The 25,905-nt window shown below is 35.8% G+C and overlaps 1 protein-coding gene across 1 annotated transcript in view; it reads left to right on the plus strand.

The window, feature by feature from the left end:
* Positions 1 to 25,905, plus strand: part of ESR1 (estrogen receptor 1) — a 132,468-nt gene that overhangs the window by 47,576 nt on the left and 58,987 nt on the right. Inside the window, 2 exon segments of the mRNA XM_068184633.1 lie at positions 7,453 to 7,643; positions 20,977 to 21,093. Of these exon segments, the coding sequence (XP_068040734.1) occupies positions 7,453 to 7,643; positions 20,977 to 21,093 (308 nt within the window).

Genomic DNA, 25,905 nt, shown 5'->3' on the forward strand with positions numbered 1-25,905 from the left:
CATTCAAAACCTATTTAATGGTGAGTACTTAAAAACTCAGGTTGCCCATAACTCAGTATATACTTTTGACCTTAATCTCTGTCAGTCTCATTTTTTTATCCTTTTGACTCAGAAGAGTATTGGAAAAATACATTCATTAGGACCTGCCAGCTGCTAAATTGCTATAGAGGCATGGAAATACTGGGAGAAAATTAATTCTGAATTCGGACAACGTGCTGATAGTAAGGCACCAGACACTGAGCAGTCATGGAAAAAAAAAACCCTCACAGACAGAGTAGCTGCTCATTTAATAAATTCTTTTTTATTTGGTGCACTGATGAGCTGTTGCCCTTTGAAAAGTATGGTCACGTAATTAAAGATAACATACATATACACAGGACAGATAAATGAAGGTTTGAGTAGCCTTTGTAAGATGCAGTTCAACCACTCTGTGTTTAAAATCTTAATCTTTTTTTAAGGTATACTCATATAAAGAATATGTGTGGGAGTTTCTGCATTCACCTTATGTACAGAAAGAAATTGTTAAACTTCTCTGCATAAGGAAAAAAAAACCCAGAAATTTTCTATTGCTTCAAAAATATTTAATTTTTGAGCTATTCCTTAAAGTACAGCTACACCACCATTCTCTACTTAAGAATAATGAAAATGACCCTGTAAGTTAACTGCAGTTTAGATTCCAACAGCACTGAGAATCAGAATGAAAGAGAATCATTTTCTCAGTATTTATTTGAAAGATTTTTTTGGTATAGGTTTAAATTCTGGACCCATAGAACTGACAAATATACAGAGCTCTTTCCTGTTTAGAACCCATCCCTCACTCCCCTGCTATTCCCAAGAAAAACTTCTGCGTTTTTCAGAAAGCTGGGCAGACTTCTATGTTGTCACGGGAATCTGCTGCAAAATTATCAGCTGACATGTATAAGCCATGGAAAATGAATCCAAAGACTGGAAGTATGGGAGAGGGAAATATTGAAAACATCTGAATCATGTATTTGACGCATGAACAAGTAGTCTGGGCTCCTTTACCCTCCCACCAGTAGAACCTCTGGGAAATGTGGCTGGAGATGTTGTGGACCACTCATTGGCAGTGCATAAGTGCATCTCTCTAGACTTTAATGCAGTCTGCAAATCTTGGTGACAGATCTGAGAAAAAAATTAAATTTGTCAAAAATGAAGCTTTAAGGGACTGTAAGAATGTGCAAATTTATACTGAATTTACTAGATAGTTCTAGAGGACATTTTGATGCACACATGGAGTGGTTTAGTTTTGGTATATCCAAATGAAGCATTTTAATGCTCATTTTAAAATTAACCAGAGTTAAGAGTGAAGGAAGATGATAAAACTAATACCAAATGAGATGTTTAATTTCATGTCAAATAAGAAGTTTTGATGACCTAAGAAGATAAGCTTTTGTTTTCATGTTGCCGAAGCTTGTTCTCAACACTACTGTTTCTTGGTCAATACCAAGATGTTTTGCATAAATTTTTAAATATAAGCTGCCAAATAAAATTTTATTTTATTTTAGTTCTAAAGAAAGCATTTCAGTGTCTTCTGACTACTAAATACATTTCCTGATACACTGTGAAATACTGTCAGCATTTAGATTATTTTATTATTCAACTTTCATATAGTTTTATTTTTATTTATTTTTCTTACATTTCTCTTTTGTCAGTTATATCTTTTTCTTTTTCCTGCAACGAGGCCAGTCAGTTTTCAGTTGGTTTCCTTCCCATTATTCTTATTTGGCCTTCATACATATCTTCTGTTATTCTTAAAGTAGTTCTTCATATTATCTCTCCTCAGTCTTTTATGTCAGTATTTCTTCACCTCATCCATTCACTACATCACCTTGGGGTTTTCTATGCAAGTAGTCCTCCTGGGGTAAGTGTCCATGCACTTACCCCAAAGGAGAAGACAAGTTATGAGCAAAAGCCATGAAATTAATAAGTTACCAGAGGAGCATTTCTCTGTCGGGATGGTCTGCTCCTGTCTTGTCTAGGTGTCAAAGGAGCTGCTGTGCAGCTCTGCTCTGGTGGTCTTCCTGGCTACAGTTTGTATTTCCCATGACAAAAAGACTTATGAAGGCACAGGTAGCTGTCAGGAGTATGGGAAAGGGAGGAGAAGGAGCTAGCCATGCATTCCATTTAGAGGCATGAATTAAAGGCAGCTCTTCCTCATTCTACAGCTTATTTTCACCCAAGAGTGCCAAACTTACACAGCTGCATTTATCCCATAGAGAAGCTGCTGGTGAACTTGAATGTCAAGCTGATCATCAGGGAATAAAATGAGAATAGTGGGGCAAGAAAGCCCTGCATATATTAGTTACCTAAACAAGACCAGGGCATGGTGTAAAGATCAGCATGATGGCTCTCACTGCTGAATAGCTTCACACTCCCAGGCAGGGTTTGGCCAGGTTAAGTGGCCCACTCCCAGGGCATGGGTCAGGAGCTATGCAAGAGTTCTCCTATGGTGTCATAAACAAAACCATCCTGTTTTGAGAGGAAGAGAATTTAGTAGTGTGTGTTGCATGTGCTCAGAGCCATGGATCAGGAAATCATCAACAATGAGATCTCAGGGTGATCGTTGTCAGCATGGAGTATCAGCCAATGAGTGATGCCAGTTTCTGCTCCCATTGCTGGAACCCATCTTCATGGCTGTAGCCTCTCTTGTGCCAAAGCTGGCTTGGCCTGTAGTCATGTCCCAAAGTTCCATCTGGCCTAAAATATCCTGTGATTCTGTCCATTTGAGATACAACTTCATGTAAGGCATTCTCTCTCTGTCGTGAGGTTGTACTTAGCTTAATTACAGCCCTAGACTTTTTTAGATTTTTTTTTAAGCCAATACTTTCATTTGGATAGCATATGATTTTTTTCAGATTCATTTGTGTTGCTTTTTGAGAGTACAGTTTTGAGTTTCTTAATGTATTTGGCAATTTTCTATTTATTTATATACTTGCTCAATCCTATTGCAGTACTTCTCCTTGAGATGTCTTGTAAGTGTTTTCAAGCACTTAGATGTGTTAAAATAGTATTTCGTAAATATTTAGCCTCATACAGAAGTTCACATCACAAAAGCAGATTAATTTCATATGGAATAGCAGACTTGGTGTCATTGTAAGTCCAATGTGTGGACAAGCATTTGTACTAGACCTTGACTAGCAGACCTTGACTGCTTTTGAAATTAAAAAAAAACATTAGTTTTGAGTCACCTTACCCTGGGAAATTTTATCCATTCTGGTAAGCAGATTAAAGTTTCGTGTTTGAAAATAAATCCAGAAAATTAGAATTTCTCAAGGTGTCTTTTTAAACTATTTATATAATTTCCCCCTTAAGCCCTCCTACTACAAAACCTCTTTATTTCAGGTAAAGCTTGGGTTCTGAATAAATTGGGTTTAACCTCACTGGGGATTGTGTACTTTGGACTATCCTAAATTCATTCTGCCTGCCACTCATATTCACTTGATGTAAAAAACCTGAGTTTACATTATAAAACTGTAATTGTCTCATGCACACTTCCTTTTCACTTTGCAGTCAATATAAAGTTAAAAAAGTTAATATTTTTAAAGTTAAAAGTTAATAATGTCTTTCTGATTCAGTTCCAAACACTTTCCATTTTATGTCTGCTGTATTATTAAATTTGGAAATGTGCAGTAAATTATGTTTTTTTTTTTTTTTTTTTTTTTTTTCTAATCTGTTCTGGTTTTGTGCAGGCCTTAGAGAGAGGGCTTTATCTGGGAATTTCTTTCTTTATGATTTGTGGGTTTTTTTTGGTAAACATAGTTGGCAATATCTTTCGGTCTATTTTTTTTTTTTTTTTTTGTTATTTTTTGCATAGGTTGCAAAGGGAATTGCAGAAAAGGTTCTGCTCTTTTATTTTGGGAATGATGATCTTGCCAAAGTCATTAGGCTGGGTTAAGTTGTTGTACTATGTTCCCCAGAAAACCAGCCCTTGCAACCTAACTGAAAACTTGATGAACTTATGTGTTTTTTGTCACAGCATCAGTGGTCTGTGATGTATACTAGCAGCTGGTTTCTGGATGAAATCTGATATAATATTTTGATTTAGCAATCTCTCTTATTGGCATCCTCTTTTCACAAAAAGTTTTTCTCCTCACCTCCTCTAATAATTACTTGACTTAATTTATTACCAGCTTTTATTTCCACTGTATAAATGGAAAGAATGTTATTTTTTGGGGAATATGGGGCTAGGGGTATTTTAGTGTGCTTCCCACTGTGATTCACCAAAGCCTGAATGTGATGACTCTGCAGGGCCAGTTTGCAGAACCTTGCTCAAGTGCTGCTGAAGTGGAACTGATTCTGAGGGCGGGAAGCAGCAAGGTCATCTTTTGAGTGCTTTTGGTTTGTGGAAGCCTGTGTTAACAGATTCATAGTGCTCTCTCCATGTTGCAAATTTGTGTACAGGGAGGCAGTGGAGGCCCAAGTCAGGTTTGGCAGGCATGGGCACTGCAGGCAGGTGTGAGCAGCAGCACTGCTTCCCTGTGATCCCTGGGACCACACGCCCTGGGAGTCCTGCAGAGAACCAGCTCTCTCATTGCTTCTGCCTGCAGCCTCCCTGTGGAGCAGGGGCCTCCTGTGACTGAGGATGGACAGGACCTGTGGAACAGGCTCCACATAAGCATCAAAAGATACCTGTCTTTCCTGCATCTTCCTTTTCAGTGTTTTCATGCAGCTTATTTTCTTTGGACTGCACTATTTAATGAAATTTTTAATTCCTTCTACATTAGAAAAAGCCTTTTTTTGCTTGTTTGTTTCAGATAATGTTTGAGTAATTTTTTACCTTTCTTAAGTATAACTTCAATAAAAGTGTGTTTGTGAACATAGGCTTGATCTGAAAAAGGATGAATATTCTGAAAAGATGAAAATTTAATTTATCTGGACCGACAGATTGGTGATGTCTCATACATTTTGGTATTTCTTCATTTTGGTTTTACCTATGAAAGGGTTTTTTTTTGTATCCAACTGGACAACTAGTATTGCTTTAGTAAGTGTGTAATGTTGGAAAACTGCTACACACCAGCAAAAATATGTGATTGTTTTGAAACTTCATTTTTTTCTCATGCTGTTTTTTAAAGTGCAAAGTTTTGATTTTTTTGTACTTCTTATTGATATGAAAATAATTCTGGGAACCTTATCTTCTATAACATGCATATTTCTATCAATTTTTAAAAAATCGATCAAAAATTATGAACATCTATCAAGTCATCATGTATACCTAATGGATTAATCTATGGCTGATAAAATTATATTGAAGGTTATTAGATTGCTTGCTGGATTACTTCAGATACTTAAAACATTCTTGCGGTTATGTACAGCTAAGAGTATGTATTTTAAAGAAGCCACAACATGGTTTATTTAAACTTACACTGACAGAGGTGATAAAGCTGCAGACAGATGAGAATGGGGTGGAGAAGATAAGAAACAACAGCTTTGATCAGTACTTAGTAGAGAAAAAAAGGAAGTCAATTATGAGGCACTCGGATAAAGCAAATTCAAAGGAAGGTTCATGACCTTGGGAAGAATAAAAATATTTGCTAGGTTTGTTGGGCTGAAAAAGGTTACATGTACAATGTATGTGTTGTATTGATAATGACTGATAAATGATTCTGTATCAATTTTGGTACATTTGAAATTTTTAATTTTTTACATGTTAACACCTAAAATATTCAAGGACTTTTCCCCCTGCCTAGTTTCATAGAATCATGTTGTCAATTGTGACATTCTCCAATTTTCCTGTCTCACTAAAAAACCAGAGATGTGTCATGTCAGCCCTTCACTCTTTACAATTCTTCAATTCTGCACAAGTTCTAAGCAAAAGGAAAAGGTTATTTAAGTAAATGTTAAAAATTAGCTGATGTATAAATCTTGGCAAAGAACATTGGGTTTAAAAAATGCAGTTTTCCTGAATTATGCCAGTAGCAGTTTCTGCTAACTTGGTAAAGCCTCATGTTCCTCTAATAACTGGTATATTTTCATTGAAAAGCTTTTAATTAATATCATATTTGGGGACAGAAATTTTATATATAAAGTCTTGAGGGGATGGCTGAGAGCACATGTGAGAGTGTCCAGGTGCCTTTGGCTGGTAGAAAGCAGTTGAGAAATACTGTAGCAGGAGATGTCAGGGAACTTAGGCTAGATGAGATATTAGAGCATGCCTAGAGAAATCAGAAAGCTGCTGGGGAGTACAGGTTTGGAGCAGGAAGGTGTGGTTGGTGCCAGATGTCTTGGTTCATCAAAGCATAGCAAGTTTTGCTGTGCTCAAGCAGGGAATAAAGCAAATTAGGTATGTAGGAAGAAATCTGAAAGAGTCTGCTAGGCTCAAAAGCAGGATATGTTTATTTGAGAAAATGTTGAGACTCTGGGGAGATAAAAGCCACCTGTTTACTAATCAGCAATTAAACCATGCATGTAAGTGGATAATTACTATAAAAAGTAGGATTCTTCATGCTGTAGCTTCTCTGGTGCTGTCATATCCAATGATGTTTGTCTCCTGGGCAATTTTTAGCGCAGACTCTTACTGAAAGCATGTTTTGCAAAGAACCTTTTGCCTTCCAGGGGCAGTCCCAGAGTTCACTGGTGGCTCCCTTGGCAATTTCACATCCTCTCAGCTTTGTCTACCACACCCGCAGCAGCTACCCATAATAACCTCTTACCAGGTTCAGTTGATGTGAATTCATTGGCATTTACAGATAGATCTGTTTGGTTTTCACCTGCACAGCATCCTGCATATTCTGGTCACTTGCATGTCTATAACATGTCTGGTAACATCTGTGTCACTGGAACAAAAGTTCTTCAGCAACAATTTTTAATATGCTTTTTTTGGTCATGCTTAAACAGCTTCTTAATTTTTACGAAAGTGGTATTTAATGAGAAAAGGCAGTTTTTATGCAACATTAGATCTTGACAAGTGAAGAAAAGCTTGCATCTCTAATTGGGCAATAACACTTGAAAAACAGTTTGGTTAATAATTTAGGTGTATATAATATAATAATTTAAGTTAATAATTAAACTAATTCAGGTGCAATCATAAGTGATTTTTGACTCAGATTCTCAACCTAGCTGCTAATATTACAGTTATGCTGAAACCTTTGGATGGGAGCAGGTACACAAAATAGTGCTGTTTTTTTGGTATTTCTTTCTATTGTTGAAAATTTGGCTAATTTATCAAATTGCTTTTTTATTTTTCAGGGTAAAATACTCAATAAATTCAGGTGGATTTATAAGAAATTGCCCTGTATCTTAGTAATTCTGCAAAATTCTAACTAGGAGAAAGGGCAGTGGATAATTTTTTAAAATTTTTTGTCTAACAGTTGTTTTCAAACAAATAGGACTTCTTTTTTACAACCTGAAGCAGCAGATGAAGCTTGACCTCCCTGAAAGAACTATGCTTTTTTTTTTTTTTTTTTTTTCTTTCTTCTTTTCTGCTATTGACAGGCCGAGTTCTGATAACAGGCGCCACAGCATCCGGGAGAGGATGTCCAGTACCAACGAGAAGGGGAGCCTGTCCATGGAGTCCACCAAGGAAACCAGGTACTGTGCCGTCTGCAATGACTACGCCTCAGGCTACCACTACGGCGTCTGGTCTTGCGAGGGCTGCAAAGCCTTTTTCAAAAGGAGTATTCAAGGTAATAAACTGTTCAAGTGAGTCACCTTTACTCTTTACTCTTTACTCTTTACTCTTTACTCTTTACTCTTGAGCAAACTGAAGGTACTTGAGATTCCAGCCTGAGTCCGGGACAATGACATTTATTGGGTTTTCATTAGCAGTTGTTGTGCTCTCACACATAGTTTCAGTTCTGTACTTGGTGAATGCTTTTAGCAGGTATAAAATATGTTGTTATTTAGTCCAACATTAAGGAGGAAAAGCAAAGCTTTTCTATATCATCCTTGCTTTAGGTATATCTGACCATAGTGGTAGTGAGAAATATAATTTAAAAATCCATATTGGATCAAGATGATCACTCTTTCAGGCTATGCATATCTCCCCTCTTTTCCAAGGCATTTTTGAGAATTGCATGTCAGATTATTAATTCCTGCTGATTGATTTATTAATCTTAATTTAGTGCACCATTAGCCAGATGGTTCAGTTCAAATCTCAGTTCCTTAAAGATGCTAGATATCTTCTGAGAGCCAGTATTGAAAAGGAATGTTTCCTTGATGAAATATTATTTGTGTCTGTCAACAAAGCAGGGCTTTGAACTGTACACAGAATGGTTTAGTTCACTGTCTTGTTGTGGTTAAAAAGGCTAGTGGAGTAAAGGGCATCTAACAAAAACCGTTAATTACTGTGACAGAGATAATTCTTTCCTTAAATGTCTGTCACTTTGTGGAATAGATGCCTTTTTATTTTGCTTTTTTCAACATCTCTTAAAATGAGTATGAAGTAATTGTAATTCTACTGAACATACAGGTACTGTTCAGTATCTAAGTTTTAGAGAAGAAAATAAAACAGATTTCCTCCTTTTTAACAGGAAACTGGTAAAGTGCTGTGGTTTTTTTAGGTTTTTTTAGCTTTTTTTTGGTGGTTTTTTAGCTTTTTAAATCTCCAGGTGATACATAGGCACAAAAATTTCTGTTGCATGTTTTACTGAAGTAAACATAGGGTGGAACAGTTTTACATCATATCACAAAGTGTGATTATTGCCTGTTTTGTTGCATGATTAGCACTGAGGTGAGTTAAATAGGACTTCCAGCATTCAGCTCAGAATCTTCCCCCCCCCAAAGGAAAAAAGTGAAAGAATGATGGAGGGGTAGATATTGATGGAATTATTTGAATGACAGTGATTAGTTAATAGTTACTCATAATTCTATTTGTCCAGATGCATTGAAATGATTTTTAGAAGAGTGAGTGGTTAGAGCCAGAGGTCAGTAATAAGCAACACTGAAGGGAGAAAGGGTGAAATTCTTTTTTTTCTTCACATCAGAGTAATTTACTTTAACTTGTGATGTCAGGAGAACAGCTCCCTTATTGTGTATTTGTTATTTTTCCTTTTCAGTTCCTCTGACCAAGTCAGAATTATTCTTAGACTTTTGAAATTATGTCTTGGTGCTTGAACTGAACTCGACCACAACAATGTGGAAATTGAAATAGCCTTAAGCAAAAGAGTTATCAAGTAATTGTGCAGCAAAGATCTTCAAAGATTTTCTCAAAGGTCTTGTTTTCTTGACGTCTAATCTTCTAGTTGCTCTCCTTTGGAGGTTCTCCACTTTCTGCTGTTTTCTTTTTTTTCTTGAAGCATGATTTCCTTCAATATGGTGTTTCACAAGAACTGAACAGAGCAATAAGATTACCTTACAAGCCCAGCCATCACATGGTATTTGTCTATATCCATCACACTGTAATGTTTGCCTTATTTACCAAAACATGATACTCTTCTCTCATAGACAATGTGTGATGCAGAATAAAATCAGGCATACTTTTCTGCAGAAGAAACCATTTATTTTCCTCATTGTTTTGTTTGGCCATTGTGGAAGAAGAAATGAATCCATTTCATTGAGCTTCTGCTGTGACCACTTGGTGGTTTTGCCCTGTTCTCCACATGGACAAACGTTGTGGTCCACTACACTGGATCTGTTTTCTATTTGTGCTACACTAAAGACTAGTTAGTAAATTTGCTTCTTGCTACGTATATATATTTAACATAATTTTAAGTAGATCAGCTTTTAAATCTTGAAACGTAAGTTTCCAGGATCCCATAAAATGTCTTTCATGATCTATAAGTCATGTTTGCTCTAATTTAAGCTCCTTGCCTCTTGCCCTAGCCCCTGTGGGCACGAAGAACGCTTATTGCAACAACCTTTTACATAGTTGAAGACTGTTATCATATCTTTTCTCAGTCTTCTCTTTTTTAGACTAAACAAACCAATTTCTTTCAGTAGAACATGCTTTCTAGACTTCTGATCCCATTTGTTAAGCTCCTCTGCACTTTCTCCAGTTGATCCACCTCTTTTGTGATAACGGTAAAAAATGACATCCACAAATATAAAGAAAATAATTCAAGAATATGAGTACTTATGAGATAATTGTGATCATTTGATCACAGAGGGTAAGAAAAGTCTTCTGAACTTTTAAAGTCATAGCTACCCAGTCTTGATGAACAACAGTACTTTTTGAATTTTCTACTGGATTTGGAAGAAATCTCTTTTTCTGCAGTTACATACTGTCATTGAACATGTGTGCAATTTATGAAAATGAAAGTAATTTTTAAGTTGAGATTAGGTGCAAAACCATGCATTTACCTTGCAGATGATAATAATTTTAAATATACTGTGATCAGATAGCTAGGAATGAATGCTACTTACATGCAGGTATATTTATAGAAGAATGCATGGACTAAATAGTATTGTATATATGTTTTATTTATGATATATTCTGCATTTATTTATGTATATGTATATTATTTATACTGCATTTTGATTTATTATATATACTACATATATATGCTTTGCATTCCTAAAATAAATGGGAAAAAATTCCTGTGACTCATATGATTAAACACTGTTGAGGTTCACAGTACTTTTTTGTATGAACAAAAATAAACCAAAATGCTTTAAGCAAAGTTTTTTGTTGTTTCAGCAAAGATAACTGTGCTACTTTGTTTTTTGCTAACCTGTATTTTTCAATGAATATATAGATGCAGAGATAATAATTTCTGTACTTCTCATCAGAGATTTCATAGGAGAATTGCTGTAAGGAACCTTGATGTCCCTGTTAGACTGTATACAAACATTCTACATTGTTCTTAATAGAACCACAGGAAACAGTAAGGACAGACATGAACAAGCTGTATGTGGTAATGAACCACCTCTGTTATTCTCAGTGATAACTGAGATATCTGTATTTACCTGTGTAAGTATATACTGAAATTTTATGAAAACTCACATCTGCATTGAAACTTACATGAGCTGACAATAGATAGCTTTACTTTTATCCAGGGGATCTGGAATGTTCCTGGTAATATTTTGCGAGTTTTAAATGCTAAGGTATTTTTCTTTGTTGTCAAGTAGTTAAAACTTAAGAGGTAACCTGAATTAGAAATTTTCTCAGTATGTGCAAGTTTGCAGTTCTGTTTAAACAACAGATGGTTTGTGGGAAACCTGAACTGTGTCCTGAAACTGCCTATGTCAGTCTGTTTTGTTAGTTTATGTCCCAGAAGTGATTTGGGACCTTGTTTTGAGAAACCTCAGTGCAGAGTGTTATTAATGTACAAGCTTTCATGGGAGAGAAAAGTCACAGGACAAGAATACCATGTTACTTGGTGATAGAAGAGTGCATTACTCTTCCCCCAGCATATGTAGCCTTCAGAATTGTATTGGGTTGAGGGACTTGATTTCAGAAGCATAACAAGGAGCCACAACGCAGCACACTGTACTTCTCTTCTAAAATATTTATGAATTTTAGGACCAAGAAGGGCCATTAGATAAATGTCTCTTCTCTCAATATGAACTTTATATGCTATCCATCTCCAAAGCCTAGTAACTTGATGGAGGTAAATATTTTAGAAGATGCCCACACTCAAGACGCCCATGGCCTCAAGCATTTTCTTGAGCCATAATGATGGCTTATTCTAATGATTTCTCCTCCCATATGCTAAAAATTTACCAAATTAATGTGTATTGCTTGAAGTTATGTGTCTTACTTTGGCTTTTCCATCACTTTCATGAACCAGTCTTAGTAACTACTACTCTCTTTCTCCTGTGGAAAGTTCTTAAAAATTAAGTCATCAAGTCATCAAATCACCTTGATATCTTAAGTGAACTAAAATGTTTCAGTCTCCTGCTGTATATCTTTCTATCTTCTGAGTCCATTATCTTTGCACCTTTATGCATTCCCCCACACCCATAACAGCCTCTCTAAAATTTGGATGTCAGAATTGGATGATGTATTTCAACATGAGCCTTACAAATGCCATTTACAAATTAAAAAACCCCTTGTGACTCACACATTCTTTCCCCCTTTAATTCCCTTGTTTTTTGGATGGCCACCAAGCCCTATGAGACAAGAAGGAATTACTCATACCACCTCTGACAAGCATCCAGCAAATGCCTACATATGGGTGTCTGCAAACACCTAGAGGCAGCACAAGGGACTCACAACAAACCAGGAGTAAATCCTTACATTAGAGGGTATCCTTATCCCAGAATTGCTCAAGCATTCTAGAAATCACCAATTCTATTTCCCCTTCATGTGCCCTTCTTATGTTTTTCAGGTGCATCTTCTCTGCTTTTGTTTACAGGTTTTGCTCATATCTGGCATATTTCACATATAGCAGTTAAAAATTACTCCATTATGGGAGGCATTACCAGAACAGGTTGGCTTCTGAGAATGGATGAATAGCTGAGGAATTCCAGAGGCCTGCCTTTAATGTCTTGATCAGAGATATAATGGTCTCTGAAGTGCAGGAATTCTTGGAGCTGGGAAGTATTTTGCTTGTGTGCCTTGAATCTGGATTTTAATTAGCAGTTATACCTTCTGACCATCAAGTAGGAGAGTTTTGGCAGTAGATTTTGAGTGTTATCAATTGTTTTTATTTGATAATGATAGAGTTGTACTTTGTTGAAAATATGTAATGTTGAGAGGGGTGGTAATGTATACATATTTTCATATTTGAGAGAATTTTACTAGTAAAACATGCTAGTAAGTGAGTGTTTAGGTAATGGTGAAGTGCAGCAATTGCAATAGTGTCAATCTGGGAGGTTTCTGAGATCTTCCCTCTAATTTTCCATTCTTGTCTTCTGTTTTGATGGTATTTTTGTAATCTGTTTTACAACAGCTCAGATCCTGCAGCCAAGAAGGCAGAAACTCCCTAATACGACTGCTTGTACACTGGTACTATGAGCTGTCAGCCAAAATACAGAGCAGGAACTTCAGTGATACTAGCAGAGTTAATCACAGCCAATCAATAGGGAGCTGCAGATGGGCATCTGGCCTCATGGTTCCAGTTGGAGATGGCTGTTGGACATTTGAAGACTGGAAAAAGGTGGATTTGGAAAGTCTGCCTGGGTTTAGCTGTCACTGAGACTGCTCTAACTGCTGGTGGTCAGCCAGGTTCTTCCGAAACTTCTTTTGATTTACTTTTTGCATTTAGTAGTTTTTCTCCTGTGTTCCTTGAGGTAAACATGTGCTCTGATTGCATTTTTTTGGCTCTGATTGCATTCTCTAACATGCATTTTTAATTGCAGCTATGCAATTTATGGTGATCTTGTTTCAGAAATTTGAGTGCTATTGAAAGGCAGGAGTCAGTACCTCTTTTTGCCTGGCAAGACAAATTTGAATGTGCTAGTTTTCTAGCAAATTTTAAGTACTGCATTCAGCATGGATGTGATAGTGGCTTAAGATGTTTGTATCCAGGATACTTCCTTATTTTTCAAGGCCTAAGCAAATCATAGGGCTGCAGTGGACAGTGAGCTCTAGTTCATCTTTCTGTCCTGTGAGAGGATCGGCTTCTACCAATTCCTTATATATGTTTATTGATCTGCTTCTTAAAACCTGTATCTTGATCCAATGTTTTATTCTCCTTATCTTTGAATGCTATTGGGAAATTTGAGTCTTCCTGCCTGCAGGTTAAAGTCATCACTTATTTTCCTGAGAATCATGCCACAAAAAAAAGTGTTCTCTTTCTGCAGCAACCTTTAAATCATGGAAGTTTGCTATTACATTTGGAAAAAAATTATTCTGTTTTACCTAACCTGAGGAAACAGGGTTTATTCAACATTTTCTCATAGGTCTTGTTTTCTTGACGTCTAATCTTCTAGTTGCTCTGCTTTGGAGGTTCTCCACTTTCTGCTGTTTTCTTTTTTTTCTTGAAGCATGATTTCCTTCAATATGGTGTTTCACAAGAACTGAACAGAGCAATAAGATTACCTTACAAGCCCAGCCATCACATGGTATTTGTCTATATCCATCACACTGTAATGTTTGCCTTATTTACCAAAACATGATACTCTTCTCTCATAATCAATGTGTGATGCAGAATAAAATCAGGCATACTTTTCTGCAGAAGAAACCATTTATTTTCCTCATTGTTTTGTGCATATGATTACTCCTATTTTAATGCAGAGATTTATACCAATCCTTTGTACTTTGTGCTTTTGTGCTGTTGTTTCCCCATGTGGTACCTCCAGTTTGCTAAGGTAATTTGGAATTCTTATTCTGTACTGTCCTGCCATTTATTTCAGTCTGGCTAGCAAAGTAGTCTGGCCTTTCCTCTGTTCTTCTAACACATATAAATGTCATCTACAAATGAAGAACAATTAAAAGAAATACTCCAGATTACTACCAATTTGTGAGGAAAACACTACATATAACTGGATTCTGGACAGACACTATAGAGCCTTATCCAGTATCAGCTTCCATTGTAACAGTGAACTCGGACAGTTCTTCTCTGAGACTGATTTTCTGAAATCATCTGAACTATATATTCCTAGCTGACATATGATGTGTCAATCTAGGCAATATTAAAAACATTTCTGAAGCTGGCCAACACACATTGCCAGAGAGTAGAGAACTGACTCTTATCTGATTTTATAAGTGGTAATTTATTTTTCTTCTGCCAAATCCAAAGCTCTTTCCACTTCCTAGATAGAATTCCTGGCTTTTAGAAGCTGTTCTTAATATACCCTGTATTATCACTTTTAATGTTGTTTTACTTCCTCTGGAATATGACTGTTGTGCAATATCAAGCAACAACAAAAAATTAAACATTATTACATGTTGCAAGTGTTTAGTGAATATTTCATCTGAAAACTCACATTACTCCTAGGTCAAGACTGAGCCTTTCAGCAGTTCAAAATATTAACATGAGAAAAAAAAGCACTTTACATTTAAAAATTACAAGAGAGCATGTAAGTTTTGTCTTGCAGGAAAGTGCTAAACTGTTTCACTTTCTTTTAGAGAGTGTGACAGATAACATAGCTATTCCCACTCTAAAATATGGCTAGAGATATGCAGGGCAAGAGACTAAGATACCTTGGTTGACTCTTCATACTATAGAGCATGGATGATGTTAGGGTAGGAGGGAGCAAACCAAGGATCACAGATACACATCAGTTAATTAAAGTATTTAACCAGGATTTGCAGGAGAAAGTGGTACACAGGAGTAAAACAGTCTTTTTTTTTTGGTCAAAATAATGGTGTCAAAAAGTAGTATAATAATTTAGCAAGCCAGCTGTTGCCTGTATTGAGGTTTCAGTTTTACAAACTTCAATGCAGAAAACTCAGTTCAAAATCCACCACACAGGTCCTTGAAAAATGTATGATAGCAGGAACCATTCAGTTACTGAAGATTCAAACCTGATGTTATACCTGGAATAAAAATGGAGAGTTACATTAATTTTTTTTTTTGTCAATAACATTTGGTGGGATTTTGAGCGCACAAGAGTAATTTGCAATATTTTTAGCTTCTTAGGCTCTTTATAATAGTTGTGGGAGTTTTCTTTACTAGAATTCTTCCCCTTCCCATTTTGGCTCAAATAAAATGGTAAGCTAAAAATACAAGAGTTTCATTCAAAGTCTATGGGAATAAGATGGCCATGACATGCCTATAACTCTCTCTGAAAATGCTTTTTGTCTCTGGAGAGATCATATTGAGATGGTCATGAATAATACATTGTGGGAGTTTTTCCCTTTAACACAGCTGTTCTTTTAATCATGTGCCAAGAACTTAAAACAATTGTGATTTATCAGCTAGGGAAACAGAAACTTGATGTCATACTCCTTGCCAGATTTTGTAAGATTGGATCAGTATTTTTATCTATTTTTATTTGTCATGAGGAAAAAAATATACTTTCTGTTTTGTTACCTTGTCTAAAATTAGAAAAATTGGAGCAGGGTAAAAGTAAACTTTGCACATTGGCATCATAATCCTGAAATAGTAGATGAAACACCAAATTAAATTTTAAGATAAGGCCAATAATAAAAACTTCAAAATTATTTGCTTGAGGAGAAAAAATAATTTTATATTTATAGATTTATAAAGGTAAATTGTGACTTTTTTAATATATTACCCTTTCTCAATATATAAGTTCATGCATTATTATACTAGTGAGATGGCAGCAGGCTTGGTACCCCTATGCAGTGCCCATTCTCCTCATCTCTTAATTTTTCCTGTTACTATATGGAAAAGTTTAAGAAGAGCTCGGTATTAGCCATTTGGCTGGAATTACCTGCTCATGTGAGCAGTTATAGTTTATACCTAAGGGAAGACAAGAACATTCCACTAGAAGACAAACACAGTCTGTGAGCTCCATGACACAACTGAAGGACATAACATGGAGTGTATAAATTTTAACCTCTCCTCCTTTCTCATTCATCTTATGGTTCTGTGATTGATGTGTGTCAGTGCTCTCAGGCACATGGTGCAATTGTTGGGACTGTCCTGTATCATAAAAGCGACCCCCAACGCCTGGGAAGAATGAGCTCTGAACTCAAATGATTTCAGAAGGCTAATTAATTACTTTATTATACTATATTGTACTATAACTATATGACACTAGATTATACTAACAACAACTATCACTAACTAACTAACCAAAAAACCCACGACTCTCTCCTGAGAGTCCTGACACATCTGTTGGATCCAATTGGTCCATGAATCCAAACAACCATCACCAGAATCCAATCAAGCAATCACCTTGGGTAAATAATTTCCATACCACATTCCACATGGGCACAAACACAGGCACAGATGAGAATTGTTTTCTCTTCTTCTTCTCTCTGTGCTTCTTCAGGAAAAAACCCGTAGAGAGAGAATTATGTCTCTCTGTTCAGAGAATGTGACTGCCACAGTCATGTGCAGGACCAGGAGCTGGCTTTGATGATCCTTGCAGGCTCCTGCTAATGCAGGCTATTTCATAATCTTTCCTTCTGAGGTATGCAGAAAAAAAGGGGCTTCCTCACTGGATGCAAATGAAGTACGTTTTACAGCCTTCCAGACCCTTTTCCTTACTGTAATGTTCCTAATGTTTTACTTGTTTAAAACCAGAAAGAAGATTAATCTTCTCAGCAGTGCTGAGTAGTTGCTAAGAGAACCTAAATTCCAAATCCAAAGACCTTTTCTGAGAGTAATTAAGCTGTGAATTTGAGTATCTGTGCTTATAAAGGATTTAGACGTAACCTTCTGTTCTTCTGTGAAGCTGTTAGGAAAAAATGTGATTTTAAAACCAGTAAGTACAGTTTTATTGGGCACTTTAACATACAATTTGTGTTATTTTTTATTTTACATTCAACATTTATTTTTACTGGGTTAGCCTATGTAATGTCCAAGTGCTTTTTTTTTTTTTTTTTTTTTTTTAAATGTAATTTTTCCAAGGTTTTGCTTTTCATCTCCAGTCTTGTTTGACACCTTAAGGTGTGGATAAAGTCTACAATTTAGCTTTCCTTTCCTTCCTTTCATCCTAGCTGTCATGTATGAAAATTTTGCTAATTTTACTGTCAGATCATAGAAGGATCTGGTGCTTCCAGAGATAATGGCTAAGCTGGTAGCTGCTTTATTCAGATAGGTAAAGAATAGTTTAAGAAATGTGTGACATGAGGATTGAAAATAAAATAATAATTAAAGGAAAAGCACTTAGTAGTAAAAGGATAATAATTATTACTGGCTTTGTTCTAGATGCATGATGAGTCAATTCAGCTACTTCAGTTTAGACATCCTTTTCCTCTTCCCCTCCTCTGTTGGTCATTATCACGCAGAGAGTCACATGAGCAAAGGGTCTTATTTTTGCACCCCAATTTGGAGAGACCGTAGCATTTCCTGAAGTGCTGTAATTACTTAATTTTTTATACTTAATTTTATTTTTACTGTTTTAATAAATACAATTACTGAGTTTTCCTAAGAAAAATAGACCATCCCTTCCTAAGCTCTTCCAAAAGGTCCCTTGCACTGTCATGAGCTACCATGGAAAAGTCTAAGTTATACATATGGGGGATTAAAACTAGGCGATCCACCCTATTCAATTCACTGCCTTTAATTTTGTGCAGGTTATTTGATAATTTATTTTTTGAAAGCCTCAGTGAGATCACAGAGTTGAAGTGATGTATGCTTCCCTCTACAAGCATCGGTGATCACTAAAGGCATTTCTTCCTCTTGGTAGTCCTGTGATACCAGCTCTCAAGTAGCCTAATTACCCTCTCTTCTAGCATGTACCATGCTTTCGATACCATGAAAACAAAGAGCAGGGCAACTGGGAACCTGCTGATGTGTCCCATTTTCATGTTGACCATTCCTACCAGGGAGAAATCCCTTCTAGTAGGTCAGATTGATTGGAATCAACTTTCCCAAGAGATGAGCTTTAAGTGTTAGATAAATGTAGAAAAATTGAAAGACAATTCACCTAGATCAAGGTTATTTAGTTCTATACTATTTCACTTTAAAATAAAACTTGTTTTTGCATATTACCTATTCCTTGTGTTTTCCTGCCTTTTTCTCTTTCATGCTACCCCAAGCAAGACTGCCCTAGTCTGTCTGTGACTTGCAAAGGAAACTTCTTTTTTCACTTCCAGCACCTAAATACCTGAAAGCAGATAGTATGGTGGAGAAGCAGGAAAGGTTCCTGCCTTCCTTCTTCCCTTTGCTTCTTGCTTCTTTCCTGATTAAATTGATAATGCTTTTTATTGTATTCTCAAATTATCGAACATTTTCTTCTGGTTGCTTACATGTTTTCCCATCTGTTGAAGTCATATTGATTAAAATAAACCAAAAAGTATAATAAATATTAAATGCATTATCTTTTCCCTAGATTTCCAGGAAATCTGAAAGGCTAAACAATGATCCTTGCAATCTAAAGAAGAATGCCCATCACACACAGATCCTTCTGGTTTTAGCAGCCAGATTTTACATTCATTATTCTGTGAAGTCAATCAAGCACTTTGAGTGAACAGTGTATTGTCTAAGGTGCAGATCATGTGCATAAAAACAGACTATGCTAACATTTAAAGGGTAAATTAATGATAAAACTCTTCAAAAGGAAAAACAATATTATATTAATGTAGGAACTGTAGCTCTATTACAAATAGGATTATTTTATGTACTATTCTACCAGCCAAGTGTTTATTTCCAAACACTTATGGTTTGCACAAGTAAATACAGATTCATAGCCAAGGAGAAGGTTATCATCCACATAAGCATAGCAAAAGTAGGATGGCTGCCCTGATGATATTGATTACATCTGATTTTTGTTTTTTTTGCATGCAGTCACTTCTGTCATTTTTTTTTTTAACCTTTGAACACTATGAAAATCAGCCAATCCAGCAAAGGTGGTTAGTGTGATTTCAGCTTTGACCTAAGTGGGATTTATCTGCTCATTTTAGAGAGATCTAACTGGTGTTCTGCATTATTTGCTGAATTCAGAGCCTGCACTCATTCACCATGTGAATTTACCTTTTAACTTCACCAGGAAGATTAGCTATTCTTTCAAAGTACTTCTTTGTTTTTAAAAAGAGTAATTAAAATGTTCCATCTTTATCTCATGGTGTTTCCAAAGTTTGCTAATGAAACACGGCAGCTGATTGAAAGCAGGTGATGGAGGTCAGGTCACTGTTTCACTGCTGCTGAGTGTGACTCAATATAAGTTCATTTTCTTAAAAGTATGGCACTTTTTTTTCTGTTCCTTTTCTCTGTAGATACTACATATGTGGTTGAGGCTGCTTTTTTTCTGACTTGATTTTTAAAAATTTCTTTACATGTGAAAGATTTTGAATCAGATATAGGTCTGTATCCTACCAGAGGAACTGAAAATCAAAGTATTCTCTCATGCTGGGTTGATATGGTGGTTCAGTTGTACCTGTTTACTGCAGTGCTGGAGCAAAGCATATGGATAGGGACTTTTCCGGTATTATTTTGTTCTATCCAGTAGACCTAAAAAATAATAATTCAGTCTATTTGAGACAGGGCATAGTCAGCTGTTCCCCTATTAACAAGTTTAGAGGCTGGCTACTTATTTTGATGAGATCCCAGTTATGCAGCATTAGAGAGCAGATGCTCCTGGTGTATGTAATCTGATAGTAATTTTTACTCTATTTTCTAATTTGTAGTCAAGGATAGATGATTTGATGAGACCAAGGCCTCTGTGAAACCTCCACCCTACTTTACCTCAAGCTGATCCCTTGACCTCAAAGAAAGAACAAACAGTACTGCAGTAACTTTTTTTATTTTTTGCATGTGTGTACTGTACCTTAGTTATGTTCAGATTAATGCAGAGCACCAATGAGATAATTTTGAAGAGACTTTTTCATCCTTGCTAACCTTTGTCAGTGTTTAGCAAATAATTTGATAGCACATTTAAGCATACTTTTTTAAAGAGCAAATTGGAATAGATGCTTTTTGGCAGTAACAAATAATGCTAAAGAGAGTAAGAAATGAGGAAGAGAAGCTCTGAAGGAGAAGATACCAGTAACAATCTTTAGAATTCTTTTAGAATTTGTCAAGTCAGAAAGTTTTTGCACAAAGCAGTAGACATGCAGCTGAAATTAGTGACAGATTTATCCCTGAGGTACAATTAATTATTTGAGGATTTTTGCTTCTGTTTTATGTTGTTTGTTTCTTTACTGGAATTGACTGTCATAGATAAAATCTTTTGTACGTAGATCTTTTTAATTTTGTAAACCTCATTTTCTGCAGTCTATTGGTTAAACATCAGCACAGGCACACAAACCAGATGTATGTTGTACAAAACCATGTTGTATTTCTTGGCCTGATAGCAAGGAAGTCAAGGCACTTGTTCATATTAATAGATCCTCTTTTGTGGTTGCTTAATTGTTTGCTATATGAATTAGTCTACAGAAGTTTTAATTTAAAGAATTTGCGAATAAATGTGTGGCATAGAGATGGTTCAAAATCTGTATCAACACTTTTACGAGACATTATGATGGTAACCCTACATTTTTTTTTTCCCAAGATGTTGTAGTAATTTTTGTTATGTCTGTGTATAACTTGTGTCCTTACTTTCCCTCTGGTTTTACAGGGCACAATGACTACATGTGTCCTGCTACTAACCAGTGCACCATTGACAAGAACCGAAGGAAGAGTTGCCAGGCCTGCCGACTGAGAAAATGCTACGAAGTGGGAATGATGAAAGGTGGTACGTACATAGCTGTCATCAAATCTTCAGCGTTGCTGTCTGCCTTCCTGCCTTTTGGCTTCATTGGGCAGCTGATATGGTTTCTAACTAAAGGAGGAAGCTACTGATTTTATTGAGTTGAAGTATATTAAATAAAAATGAAAAGCTCTGGAATATGATGTTATCTTGTCCAATTTTGCATGAAAAATAAGAGGACCATTGATGTCCAATAGAATTAGAATTCCTCTGTTATTTTTTTTAACTCAGTGTTGTTTTGGTCTCATGGTAGGCTTCAGATCCTGATGAATGAAATTTAACCCAAGATTTTGCAGCATTTTGCAGTTCAGTAGGAAGAGCATTAGTGGTCTCAAATCAGTTCATATTTGTTAAATAAACTTCTGGATATGTAATTTTTGTTCTGTGAATCCTGGAAGGGAAAGTTAATTTCTCTGTTCCAGTACCATATGCGTATTTTAGATATGAATTAATTTAACCCAACAATATTAAAGGCTTACTCATTTCATAAGAACTACAATAAATGCCACTTTCCTGGAAGATATGTAATAATGATGGTTTGTTGTAGCCTGCTAAAAATTTCACATTGCTTTTATCAATGAAGAGTAATGGAAAACCTACATCTATAGGAAAAACTTAGCAAACTAGTACGTGCACAGAGCTGAAGGGATTAGATCCCATGTATTTTGTGTGTAAAGAGCTAGTTAGATTACAGACTGGTTCTTCCTTTCTTTGGCACACCTAATGCTTACTTATGCCACAGAAAGTCTGGTGCAAGACAGAAGAGTAGCTCATCATGTTTGTCCTTTCCTCAACAAATCATTTATAAGTTCAGCAACGGTAGGCCAAGTCTGAGAATATTAGGAGAAAAAGGGAAAGACTAAAGGAAAAATGATTAGTTGTTGCTGCACTTGAGGCTGGATCTGCATTTTTCTCAACTCAAGGATTGGGAAAGAGCTGAGACTGATTTTATTAATCTCAATTTTGGGATGCAGGCAGCAGGAAGACATAAAATCTGCTTTTGCTTCTAGAAGTTAAGACGATGGTTGGTTTTTTAATGAGATTTTATGTATTGATCTGAACATCCTGGTTTATAAGGCTAGAACTCTTCAAAGGGTATGTAGTTAATAACACAGGTATGATCCAGAAAAAATAGAGGTTCTGGAAAGGCACACTAAAACCAGAGAATCCATACATGAATAAGCCATGCAAATTTAGCTTTGACCTTTGTACACATGGCAGACCATAGCTAGGATTTATAATTATGCTTTATGTTAATGACATTACGTTTTTCATTTGGCACATTTGCATCCAGTTACACTTAAGTGTATTTAATGATCCACTATACCAGTTTTATGTTTTTTATATCTCCTCTAAGATGCAGTCTCTAATAGGTTTTTGACTATTCTATTTGTAACTGTTTTACTCTCATAAAAATTGTGAAGATTTCTCAACAAGCATTTTTTAGATTTAAGTAATCCAAAAGAAATATTGCAATTCTGTCCAAATTTTCTTTCAAATATAAATGTTCTGGAATCGTTATTTCATACAGTGGTTCTCACCTGAGAAAAGTAATCTGGATTTCATCCTTTCCTTTCCTTTTACAATGTTGTAAGATTTGTATAGTCACTACAGGAACAGGCAGTTCAAAAATAGGCAGTGTTGTGGTATTTTTATTGTTTTGCTGTTTTCTTATTTTAAGGAACTAAACTCACAGTTTAGAAACGAGAGCAGGATCAGCATAAATTGTATCTGCTCTTATAGTACTATTAATAATGCAAGAAGTCCATCACTGGCTCATAGGCAAGAGTTTTAAAATATTTACTTTATGAAGTCTTGGTAAAAAATCTTGAGATCCCTCAGTTAAAAGCAATAAATCTGTCATACCTGGAGATGACTTCAAGGAAGGTAAAGTTAATGTACATGAAGTAAAACATTCAAAGGTTTTTTGGAGTTGTTATTGATCCCCTATTGACCACATGGATGTGTGGGGAAGAAAAACTTTTCTTCTAAATCTAGACTTTTATAATTGTCACATTTCTCTCAGATGAAGATAAAGGTTAAGTAAATATTCTTGTTATGCCATCTGGCTTAACTTTTAAGTGATAATGTTTAAATGTTCTTAATTTTTTTTTTCTGAGCAAAGCTATGAAGATTTTCTCTTTTAATAGATATAATGGAATTTTTCTTCAACATACTAAAATAATATAGCTCTGTGATTAGCTTAAGATTCACACTGTTCTCCAAAAATACCTAGTTCTTGTGATTGGATCTTTTAGTTTAAATAATCACCTCATGTTCATGTTGAAGGATTTGCCTTTTTAAAGGCATTAATTTTATCATATGCTTGAATATTTATTTGTATCTTACTTTTATTTCTGTCTCCACAATTTGCTTATGATGATACAACTTTTAGATATAGTGGAAAATGCATGTAATCTTTCTTTCCCCTAAATATAATCTCAGTTTTTCTTCTACACTAAATTAGCTGAAGTTTCTCAATAAATTTTAAAAGTTGCCAACTTGTGACTTTTATCTGCCATTTAAGTGATATGAGTAATAACTGATATTAAATACGTACTTCTAGTAAATATTATGGAAGGCAGGCAAAATCTTGGTTAAATGTGTCTGGTAAATTCTAAGCATATGATATAGAATATGTTTGCTGAGGTTTTCTTCACAGAAGGTCACTTAATGCAGAATGAAAATGTTCCTATATATTATTTTTAGTAGAGTGGACACAACTGAAATATATTTTAGAGGCTTCATGCAGGAAAAAAATGCAGGCTTCAAGTGGCCCTTGAACTGTGTGATAGGAACATTTACTGATGAATTCCTTTTATGTTTTCCTGTGGAAATTTTATGGATTTTTTTTTTTCTTCCCTATTCTTGGGTCTTTTAAAAACTTTTTTTCAGTACTGAAGAGTTTTTTTTTTCCTCTCCTCTTGTGTTTGCAAGTGTTTCCTTCTGCATCTGTTCCTGTGCTGCTTCAAGAGACAATTAGACTGCAAGAATCTCTGCTGATGCGGTGGGCATCTGAGGCATAATTTAAAGTTGTTATATTTTATCCAAATGCTTCATTCTCTCTTTCTGAATAAACAAACCCAAGGGACCTTAAAATTATATGTTATTAATTAGTCTATGCTCCCCTGTTTGAACGTGAGGATAAAATGGACACATCAAATAAAATCCTTGCTATGTCCCTTTTACTTCTGTTCTGTATCAGGGGAGAGAAGCCTTGGTTTTGTTTACAATCTGCTGATGCCTTCTTGAAGCTTGTTTTTGTCCTGGTTTGGAGAAGTGTACTCTAACTTTCACATGATGCAGGGTACCAGCTTTCAAATGGAGTCTTTACAACAGTTGCAACCCTGAAGCTCCAACCATACGTAAGGTGCGGGTGACCTCTGCTCCAATACAGACCTAGTTTTCTTTTTCTCCATTGTTCTAAAAGCTTTCCGGTGACTTGAGCCCAAAGACCCTAATTTTATGAAACCAAAAGCACCTTGTTTTATTGTTTTTTATGAATTATTTTTATAGTGTGGTAAGTGAATGAGGGTTTCTAGTAATTGGCATGCTGCATTCTTCCCCCCTCCCCCCCGCCCTTTCAATGTGTGACAGGACAGATTTATCATTAAGTGCTGTGTGGGATAGGAGCAACAGGGTCCTAGTGGAATTCGCGGCTATGGCAAAAAATTGCCATAATGCGAAGTGCAAGATGCCTAAAGAAAAATCTGTTATTTGTCTGATAGGCCATGTTTTAACCACCCTGACACCGACATAATTCTTTCAATTGTCGAATGCTGATGGCTTTCTAACATCAAATCTTAGGAAATATGGCTATCAAGGATTTGAGTGCTCATGTGCTACATTGAGATGGTGACTTTGTATATGGTATGGGGTATTTACTGGCTTTGAACAGCCTGAAATCTCAGGTTCTAGAGAGAAGATTCTGTGTACTGATTGTTGTGATAATGGAATTACAACATTAAATGTTACAGTACATTTGAAGCCTACATCCTTCTGTGTTACCCTCACAAATTATCTGAGAATGCTTCAGAAATTACTGTGATACAACCCAGGGAGTGAAACTCTCTGCTGGCTGTAACAGAGTGCTAAAACCACGTGCCATTTGACTGTAGACGCTTTCATTAACTCCTAGAGATTGGAGTCTCTAGGCTTCAGGTTTTCTCTTACGTTCTTTTGAAATGGTTACCTGCTTCCAAGCCAGTCTGGTTCAGTGCAACAGTCTTGCTGAAATTTAAGATAAATTTTTACAGGGAAAATGAAAAAACAAATTTTTCATTCTCTCAGAGAAGGACCTTGCTGTTTTTTGTCTTTAAATTGAGAGAGCTACACTTGCTTTCCGAATTCTATATTTATTCATGAAAAAAGTCTAGAGAGTCATTAAAATCATTCTCAAAAGTAGAAGTAAATTGATGTCTGATGCAACCACTGGATGGGCTCAAGGTCTTCTATATTTTCATGTACTTATGTTTTAATGAACTATTATACTAAAAAGAGAAATTAGTGAATGAAAGGAAATGGATTGTGGATGTGAAATGATTCTGGTTTGTTCAAGGAGAACCTCAGTGATGCGTATTAGACATACTGTTCTGTACTCAGCCAAATAAATGTAGGTGGGGCCTGATAAATGTATGAGGAAATGTACTCTTTAAAGTTGGAATTGTTGGGCCAAAACTGTGTACTTGTGCACATTTGAAGCAAAATTTTGTGAGTTTACAGCAGTTTTCTGGGAAAATAAGGTGGAAATGAAATCAGATTTTTTAGTGAAATATTTTTTCTTCTCTTTGCACACAT

Source organism: Anomalospiza imberbis, chromosome 3 (assembly GCF_031753505.1).
Source record: "Anomalospiza imberbis isolate Cuckoo-Finch-1a 21T00152 chromosome 3, ASM3175350v1, whole genome shotgun sequence".
NCBI classification, from domain to species: Eukaryota; Metazoa; Chordata; class Aves; order Passeriformes; family Viduidae; genus Anomalospiza; species Anomalospiza imberbis.